At 43.6% G+C, this 10,000-nt stretch overlaps 3 protein-coding genes across 4 annotated transcripts in view; 1 reads left to right on the forward strand and 2 right to left on the reverse strand.

Moving 5' to 3' along the window:
• The window catches only part of LOC116036424 (bromodomain-containing protein DDB_G0280777-like), a 1,700,590-nt gene that overhangs the window by 491,593 nt on the left and 1,198,997 nt on the right, over positions 1–10,000 (reverse strand). The window lies entirely within an intron of this gene.
• LOC116036425 (C1q-related factor-like) overlaps positions 1–10,000 on the forward strand; it is a 680,685-nt gene that overhangs the window by 408,792 nt on the left and 261,893 nt on the right. The gene's annotated exons all lie outside the window — the stretch shown is intronic.
• Positions 1–10,000, reverse strand: part of slco2b1 (solute carrier organic anion transporter family, member 2B1) — a 64,333-nt gene that overhangs the window by 34,097 nt on the left and 20,236 nt on the right. For both annotated transcript variants that reach the window (XM_036008768.1, XM_036008767.1), the window contains exon 5: positions 9,263–9,361. In XM_036008768.1, the coding sequence (XP_035864661.1) occupies positions 9,263–9,361 (99 nt within the window). The remainder of the gene's footprint in view (positions 1–9,262; positions 9,362–10,000) is intronic.

Raw genomic sequence — 10,000 nt, forward strand, 5'->3', positions numbered from 1 at the left:
TGTCAAAACTGTGAAATAGCTGAAAACCAGAGCCGGAGCGAAGACATTTCACAGCTTCTGAACGTCACATTATGTCAGCGTGAAGAGGTATTTCCTCGTAGCTTTAACCCTGTGTGAGATATTTGTCTCTGCTCTGTTTTCTTTGGCTGGAATGGAGGAAATGACCAACATTAATCAGCTTTGTGAACTACAGTATATAAGTGAAGGCTACATGCAGGAAATCCTCCCTATCGCTTCAAAGCAAGTGTTCTAAATGGGGTCAGCCCTATGTTTCCACATTTCTAAGATTTTTCTCAAAATTAGGCCCTATGTTTCCACATTTCTAAGATTTTTCTTAAAATTAGGTCTTGTGTTCCTACATTTCCCTTCGATTTAAGCCCAAGATTTTTTAGGGTTAGGGTTAGGGGGATACAATCTGATACAAATTCATGAAAAAGGAAATGTGGGAACATAGGGCCTAATTTTGAAGGTTAGGGCTTAGGCTAAATAACGTTACTGTAAGATTAAAACTGGAGGGCAACAGGTCTGTCACAGCAAAATTAATTACATGAGATTTTTCTGCCTCTAACCCTAAGATTAGATCATAAGTATGACTGTTTCCTTGGTGTTAGATTTTCACTGGTCAGCTTTTCTTAAAATGAGTGATTTCATTATCTCTATTTGGGTTAGTATAATATTGCTTCATCCTCCTCTGCATTAAAGCGTAACTCTCGCCAAAATGTAACCTAGGGTCTTTTTGTGAATGTACCCGAGTCAAACTTTCGTTTAAAAGCATATTTAGGACGGAAGCGCCACTTTTAAGAGTTACCGTATTCTCGTTTTTCGGTTAAATGGCCTTTTGAATGGGAGAGCTAGCGACACTTTCATGCTAGCCTCCATAGCTAGGGGAGAGCCGGGACGGATGAAACATTCCAGTTTTCTCCGAGTGCAATGATGATAGACACACTTCCTTAGGTCAAAACATAGAGCATGTTAACCTCCTTCTATCAGCCAAATATCTTCCTGTTATTTCCTTTCATCACGGAGTTACAGGCCATAAATGAGTTTTGATGGTCAAAAGTAAACTTCATTAGCGGTTAAATTTTTTCGATTATTAGGGCCCGAGCGGTTTAAGGTAGAGTCTTATGTGAGGTATCAACGATCTCAGCAGAGACTTTCTTTTTAATTGGTGATGGTTTGACCCGCCCCCTATAATTTAGCCACGCCCCTTTTCACAACTAATGAACTGTATGACGTAGAGTCTTGTGTGAGGTATCATTGAACTCAGCAGAGAGTTTGTTTTTGATTGGTGATGGTTTGGCCCGCCCCCTATGTTTAAGCCACGCCCCTTTCATAAATGCTGACCAGTGTTGTAATGTAACGGAGTACAAATACTTCATTACTGTACTTAAGTAGAAATTTCACGTATCTGTACTTTACTTCGCTATTTAAATTTATGTCAACTTTCACTTTTACTCCACTACATTTCCTAGATAAAATGTATACTTTTACTCCGTTATATTTCCACTAAGCATCTTCGTTACTCGTTACTAAAAAAATAAAATTAGAAGAAATGTGTGCGACTGCAATAAGGGAGGTTTGGCGAATCACTGCTCCTAGATTGCATTACGCACGCTCTATTTCAGCGCTTGTTTGTCGCTAAAGGAGGAGGAGGACGCACAACTGAAACCGCCATGGAAGCACGAGCACCTACTGGAGGACCTCCCGTTACCGTAGACGACCACCCCGACGATAGTGGTGAACTCGGTGAACAGGGTAGTGGTGAAGATAACGTCGTACACCCGTGGCCGTATTTGCAAGAAAAGTTTCTGTACATTGGAATGAAAGATTCTTCCTACCAGATGATTAAGAAGATATGGGAACCCTGAATATGCTTTATGCTTTACTATAATGGCGTTTTTCCATTACATGGTACCTGCTCGCCTCGCCTCGACTCTACTCGCCTCGACTCGACACACTGTGCGTCCGTTTTCCATTGCAGATTTTAGTCCCGCTTCAGTGTGGCTGGTCGTCTTGCCTGCTCGACGCACACACCAGCACACAAGTATAACATCAGGCCACTTGAGCTTGTTTTACAGTTCTGTGGAGGCTCCACGCAGGCAGAGCTTTCTCCGTAGCCTGTGTAATATGTGGCCTGATGTATATATTTGTCAGCTGGTGTGTGCGTCGAGCCAGCATGTGTGTGTATACGTAGGATACGGTGAAAGCTCTGCCGGAGCCAGAACTGTAAACAAGCGGCGCCGTAGTAAACTGCCGTGACCTAACGCGACACACACAGAACGTTGAAGGTGTGTGTTGTTGCCAGAAGACACATTTAGTTTCTAAAGAAGCTGGAGGCAGAAAAAAAAAAAACAGCTGGCTAAACTGTTTAAAAATAGCGGGTTTGTTCAGGACACCCCCGTCTGTCGCTTTCACGTCACCTTTTCGGCTCGCCTCAGCTCGCTGGGAACCTCGACTGAGGAGGTACTAAAAAAAGTACCTGTTAGCAGGTACCAGGGACTTTTTTTCGTAATGGAAAACCAAAAAAGGCGAGTAGAGTCGAGGCGAGTCGAGCAGGTACCATGTAATGGAAAAGCGCCATAAGAAAGCCACAATAAAGTTCACAATAAAAGTTCTAACCGCTTGCTTTTTAAACTTTTTACTTTTACTTCAAATACTTAAGTACATTAAATATCAGAAAATTACTTTTGATACTTAAGTACAGTATATATCAGATACTTTAAGACTTTTACTTAAGTAATATTCTAAAAGGTAACTTTCACTTCTACCAAAGTCTTTTTCTAGTACGATACTTCTACTTTTACTCAAGTATTGCTTTCTAGTACTTTATACAACACTGATGCTGACCGATCTAATGTAGAGTCTTGTGTGAGGTGTCATTGAACTCAGAAGAGAGTTCCCTTTTCATTGGTGACGATTTCCAGTGTCTGAGTGCCGAGCAAATGCACGGTCGCAAGGAGCGGCGTCCGCCAGTAACCCCAACACACGCAGAGGCGCGAGGGCCCGTCCATCGCTGCTTGCAGCATTAATTAATGAGTGTTTTTCATTTAAAGGTTCGACTACATGCTTATTCAGGAGACCATTTAGTGTTCTCCACAATCCCAGACTTTCATATTGCGTGCTTGTTTACATGGAAAGCAAAACAAGCTATAATGGCATAATGTCTATGCCGACCTGGCTGTAACTCCATGTATTTTAAGTAAATGCACAAATATCTGTTTATAATATAATGTATGGAGGGGAGACATGGAAAAGCAGTTTTAGAAAGTTGAAAATATATTTGGGCCCACCAGGTAGGGGGTCCAGTTTTCCCATGTTATCCTATGGAGACTGACGGGCTGGGGGTCGTTAAGGGAACTTATTTGGATGTGCAGTGACCTAACTCACGTAAAAACCTAGTGAAACAACATTTTCCACAATAGAAACATGATATAAATGGGAAAACTTACTGTTCTAGCTATAAAAATGGCAGAATCATCCACAGTGCATGATATTTCAAAAACCGCTTCATACACGCTTCACGATGACGGTGATGAGTTGTTAACGGACACTCACGAAGACGTATAGCCCAGCAACAATCTATCTAAAATAACACCTTTTGGGAGTACCATTCATGAGATGTAGTAAAATATTGAAGTTGTGGGAAGTTTATATGGCTTAAATAACTGTATGTTTCATCCGTCCCCCTATGCTGTTTCAATCGTCCCGGCCAGGAGGGACGAATGAAACATGATGCACGTCCAACTTTTGCCGTAATAATTCCTGAACGGTTTTGTTCAACGCTGAAAATGCAACTGTATATGACAGATGACAGGTGTAGGTTGCTAGTGACAAAATATTAGCTTTCAGTGTGATACGATCGCTTTGTAAATTACTTGCTCCAAATATCACCAGGGGCTCTACACCTTAACGAAAGCATTGACAACATTGTTTGTGTACCCAGAGTTAACTAAAAAGAAAGGTTATGAGCAACTCACATTAGCAGTTGTTCTTCCGGTCGCCGTCTATCGAGCCAGTCAGAAATAGTCGAGGGAGGAGAGGAAAGATGGAAAGCTCCTAAAGCTTAGTTCCATATAAATGCACGGATAATTCGTTGTTTTGTCGTTAGTGAAACACAATATTGACCTTGTAGTTGAAAAAGGAGCCTCATATAAGAATGACATTTCCTCCTATGGAGTCCGTTCATTCGCATTCGGAGATCGCCTATTTTGGACTGGGAAAATGGCGGATAGCGTAAACAACAACTGCTAACGTGAGTTGTTGAAAACCTTTCTTTTTAGTAAACTCTGGGTACACAAACAATGTTGTCAATGCTTTCGTTAAGGTGTAGAGCCCCTGGTGATACTTGGAGCAAAGTCTCATGTTGTGTCGAGCCTTCTTAGTGTTTTTAAAAATAGCTATTTTGAGGCTAGCATAAAAGTGCCCCTAGTTCTCCCATTCAAAAGGCCATTTGACCCAAAAACGAGAATACGGTGAATCTTAAAAGTGACGATTCCGTCCTAAATATGCTTTTAAATGAAGGTTTGACTTGGGTACATTCACAAAAAGCAACCCAGTCTCACGGCAGTTCGGGTAAATGTCACGTTATTTTTAATCTATTGATACGTGTTCACGGGCACGTTTTTCTCTTTTTTTACGTTTAAATGTCATGTTATTTTGACGTGTTCATGGGCATGTTTTTTTACCGGGAGACGGCCGAAAAGGACGCGCCATATGCTTGGAGGCGGCCGTGATGCGGCCGCTGGGGACGCAGGCGGGAGACGGGCGGGAGACGGGCGAAAAGGACGCCCCATATGCTGGGAGGCGGCCGTGATGCGGACGCTGGGGACGCAGGCGGGAGACGGGCGGGAGACGGGCGAAAAGGACGCCCCATATGCTGGGAGGCGGCCGTGATGCGGCCGCTGGGGACGCAGGCGGGAGACGGGCGGGAGACGGGCGAAAAGGACGCCCCATATGCTGGGAGGCGGCCGTGATGCGGCCGCTGGGGACGCAGGCGGGAGACGGGCGGGAGATGGCCGAAAATGACGCCCCATATGCTGGGAGGCGGCCGTGATGCGGCCGCTGGGGACGCACAACAATAATGGGATGGCGGAGGTTGGGTTTAGGAAAAACCCTACGGGGAAAGGGCGCCTCACACGCCGGGAGGCGGCCGCGGGGGACGGGCAACAATAACGGGACACGCGGGACGCGATGTTCGGCTCTTTATACTACTCCCTACCATGTTCGTGCTGTGGCCACGAAATATGCTTCCCATTGAAATATATTATTTCACATTTTCGTGCTGGCCACCACGTAAAAAACAAGGAAAACGTGCCCGTGAACACGTATCAAAAGATTAAAAATAACGTGACATTTACACGACCCTAGGTTGCATTTTGGCGTGAGTTACGCTTTAAGTTGAGTAATGTCTGTTGTGTGTAACTGATACTGAAAGAGGTGGCTCTGACTGAGCATGGGGAACTCCTTGATGACTTCCTGTTAGCTGCCTATTCAGTGGAAGGCCTGTGTCTGGTTTCTCTGAAGAGACTAACTTGCACGGAAAATAGTAATTGTAATAAGGAAGTTTGTAGGCATTATCCACCACAATCAACCCAATCATGTACTCATCACGCATAAACTCAGTTATCTTAATGTTGTTTTGTTGTAGTGGTGTCCTAATGTTGTGATTCTTATATTCTTGGTATTATCGTTGGTGTGTGTGAAATTTTCCTTTCGACAAAGATGTTAGTCTCTCTCCTACTGAGGGAGGGACATAGGAAAATTAGCTTATAGCCTACTCTGGTACTGCTATGGACCTGTGTATTGTACCTGTCAAATAGATTAACATTACAAGGCCCAGTTTGTCATAAAAGTGACTTTTTAGTGTTGCATATTTAACCTTTTTTCATATCTGTGTTCAGCTCTCCACAATGACTCACCCTATGAGACTGAGGATCATTTTGGGTGAAGATGACGGCAGGGTGGGGTGATAGCGTAATGGGTATGATGCATGCCTTTGGTGTGGGAGATGTGGGTTCAGTTCCCACTGCGATACATCAACCAATGTGTCCCAGAGCAAGACACTTAACCCCTAGTTGCTCCAGAGACATGCAACCTCGGACATATATAGCAATTTTAAGTCGCTTTGGATAAAAGCGTCAGCTAAATGACATATAATGTAATGCCAGAAAGCTAATCCTGCCAGCAGGGATACCAGGCTCCATGGAAGAATTGTACCAGACTATAAAGACTAGTTTTGGATTAGAGCCCATGTGTCAAACTCGAGGCCTGCGGGCCTAATCCGGCCCCTTGCAAGTTCTGATCCGGCCCACATATCAGTTTAGGTTCACAACAAATTTTGGCCCGCCTATATGTGCGCCGAAACCAAAAAGACAGAAACTGTTTTCAAACTGTAATTACGCGACACTCAAAACTGTGCCAAACTAAAATTTGGCAGATTTGCCGACTTTGACATTCAGAAATTCCCACAGAAGCAGTGAGTTTGCATATGCAGGCCTGTGAAACAGGTTGTTGTAAAACAAAGCTGCCCAATTTGGGGCACGCGGGCCAAGTTTGGCCCGTGCTCTCTTTGTTTTGGCCCGCCATGGATTTGACATGCTCATGCTTATTCTCCTCTTATTTTAAAAGTAATGACTACGAAACGTACATTTTGTGCAGTTAAAAAGTACGTAATCTGAGTTCAACGGCAATGTAATGCACCGTGCTGGTAAACTTCCCATTTAAATTACATACGTACGTTTTATCTATGGAAAATAGCAAGAATTACGGTATTCTTCAACATCGACATTTATTTTTGGCCCGTGGCCTTCCATCCAGATACATTTTGGCCCTTCATATGAAAGAATTTGGGCACCTCTGTTGTAAAATATGTAATCATTGTTTTTAGCTCGATTTGCTAAACTCTACGAAGGAACTTTTTTGCTGACTTTTGTCGACTAAAAGTGACAAAGCTGTATGAGACAGTCAACATTTTTTGACTTTCAATTAAATAAAAGCATGTCAATGAACTAAACATGTCTGGTCCACTAGCCTGGTCCTACCAGACTCTGGTCCACTAGCCTGGTCCTACCAGACTCTGGTCCATTAGCCTGGTCCTACCAGACTCTGGTACATTAGCCTGGTCCTACCAGACTCTGGTCCACTAGCCTGGTCCTACCAGACTGGTCCATTAGCCTGGTCCTACCAGACTCTGGTCCACTAGCCTGGTCCTACCAGACTCTGGTCCATTAGCCTGGTCCTACCAGACTCTGGTACACTAGCCTGGTCCTACCAGACTCTGGTCCATTAGCCTGGTCCTACCAGACTCTGGTACACTACTGTCCACTGGTCCTAGCCTACCAGACTCTGGTCCATTAGCCTGGTCCTACCAGACTCTGGTACACTAGCTTGGTCCTACCAGACTCTGGTCCATTAGCCTGGTCCTACCAGACTCTGGTACATTAGCCTGGTCCTACCAGACTCTGGTACATTAGCCTGGTCCTACCAAACTTTTTTGCTGACTTTTGTCGACTAAACTGTAAGTGACAAAGCTGTATGAGACATGCAACAATACAGTCAACATTTTTTGACTTTCAGTTAAATAAAAGCATGTCAATGAACTAAACATGTCTGGCCCTTAATGTGATTCTCATTTTCTAGTGTGGCCCTTAGTGAAGTTGAGTTTGACACCCCTGGATTAGAGCAAGATTTTCGTTTTCAATATCAAGATTTTCAGTTTGGAAAGGAGTTCATAAATCTGTGATCTCTGAAATTGATGACAAAGTGACTTTAAATGTGGTCTACTTGCAAAATTCTTCAGAAGATGACTCAATGATCTGTCAACCTGTAGCAGTCCGGGGGCATTACTGTTTCCTTATCAGTCTCCTCAGTTGGCATGGATACTACAGAGCCTGCTTCATCAGCAAAAGGTGGTCTACTTGCAAAATTCTTTAGAAAATCACTCAATGATGCATATATCTTTACAGCCGCGCCCTATGTTCCCACAGCCCTATGTTTCCACATTTCTAAGAATTTTCTAAAAATTAGGCCCTATGTTCCCACATTTCTAAGAATTTTCTTAAAATTAGGCCCTATGTTCCCACATTTCTAGGACATTTTCAAAATTAGGTCTTGTGTTCCTACATTTCCCTTCAATTTGAGCCCTATCCTCTTACAACATTTTTTAGGGTTAGGGGGATACAATCTGATACAAATTTATGAAAAAGGAAATGTGCGAACATTAAATTAAATTAAATTTTATTAAAAGTGACTTTAAATGTGGTCTACAACTACAAAATTCTTCAGAAGATGACTCAATGATCTGTCAACCTGTAGCAGTCCGGGGGCATTACTGTTTCCTTATCAGTCTCCTCAGTTGGCATGGATACTACAGAGCCTGCTTCATCAGCAAAAGGTGGTCTACTTGCAAAATTCTTTAGAAAATCACTCAATGATGCATATATCTTTACAGCCGCGCCCTATGTTCCCACAGCCCTATGTTTCCACATTTCTAAGAATTTTCTAAAAATTAGGCCCTATGTTCCCACATTTCTAAGAATTTTCTTAAAATTAGGCCCTATGTTCCCACATTTCTAGGACATTTTCAAAATTAGGTCTTGTGTTCCTACATTTCCCTTCAATTTGAGCCCTATCCTCTTACAACATTTTTTAGGGTTAGGGGGATACAATCTGATACAAATTTATGAAAAAGGAAATGTGCGAACATTAAATTAAATTAAATTTTATTAAAAGTGACTTTAAATGTGGTCTACAACTACAAAATTCTTCAGAAGATGACTCAATGATCTGTCAACCTGTAGCAGTCCGGGGGCATTACTGTTTCCTTATCAGTCTCCTCAGTTGGCATGGATACTACAGAGCCTGTCTACTTGCAAAATTCTTTAGAAAATCACTCAATGATGCATATATCTTTACAGCTGCGTCCTGAAATCTGCTCTCCAAACCTCCGCAGAACGTCTTCAGGAGCCCGGAGATGTTGTGGATTAATTGCATCAAACATATCTGACTCACAGGCATGCTTTACACGGGGAATTGACTCAATTTTGGGCTTTTTTTTACGTTTTTGTCGCAGGGCTTAAAACCTCATTGAGCGGGCTTGTACCATGCCCGTTGAGAAACACTGGTTTAGATGGAATATAGGTGGCATGATTAATTCATGTTCATCCAAAGAATTATTTTTTTTTAGTCTATAGGCACGCTCCCTTATAAACGAGCCGTGGGGGGGGGATTGTGTAAGTCGAGCTGTGAGTCGTCGTCTCCTCACCTTTGGATAACTTGTCGAAGTCGACGTAAATGCGCAGCATGAGGGAGCCGCTGATGAAGCCGAAGGCCGGGCCGATGGTGGTCACAGCGAGGAGGATTCCTGAAAGAAACACACAAGACACATGAAAGGCCTGAGGTCTTTAACCCTCTAACCCAGTGGATCTCAATCTGTCGTAAATAATATTCCCCCTTTGAATTGTGGTTTTAAGCCAAGTTCCCCCTGCTCATTAGCCTGGTCCTACCAGACTCTGGTCCATTAGCCTGGTCCTACCAGACTCTGGTACACTAGCCTGGTCCTACCAGACTCTGGTACACTAGCCTGGTCCTACTAGACTCTGGTACATTAGCCTGGTCCTACCAGACTCTGGTACATTAGCCTGGTCCTACCAGACTCTGGTACACTAGCCTGGTCCTACTAGACTCTGGTACACTAGCCTGGTCCTACCAGACTCTGGTACATTAGCCTGGTCCTACCAGACTCTGGTACACTAGCCTGGTCCTACCAGACTCTGGTACACTAGCCTGGTCCTACCAGACTCTGGTACACTAGCCTGGTCCTACTAGACTCTGGTACATTAGCCTGGTCCTACCAGACTCTGGTGCATTAGCCTGGTCCTACCAGACTCTGGTACACTAGCCTGGTCCTACTAGACTCTGGTACACTAGCCTGGTCCTACCAGACTCTGGTACATTAGCCTGGTCCTACCAGACTCTGGTACACTAGCCTGGTCCTACTAGA

This window comes from Sander lucioperca, chromosome 13 (assembly GCF_008315115.2).
Source record: "Sander lucioperca isolate FBNREF2018 chromosome 13, SLUC_FBN_1.2, whole genome shotgun sequence".
In the NCBI taxonomy this organism is placed as follows: Eukaryota; Metazoa; Chordata; class Actinopteri; order Perciformes; family Percidae; genus Sander; species Sander lucioperca.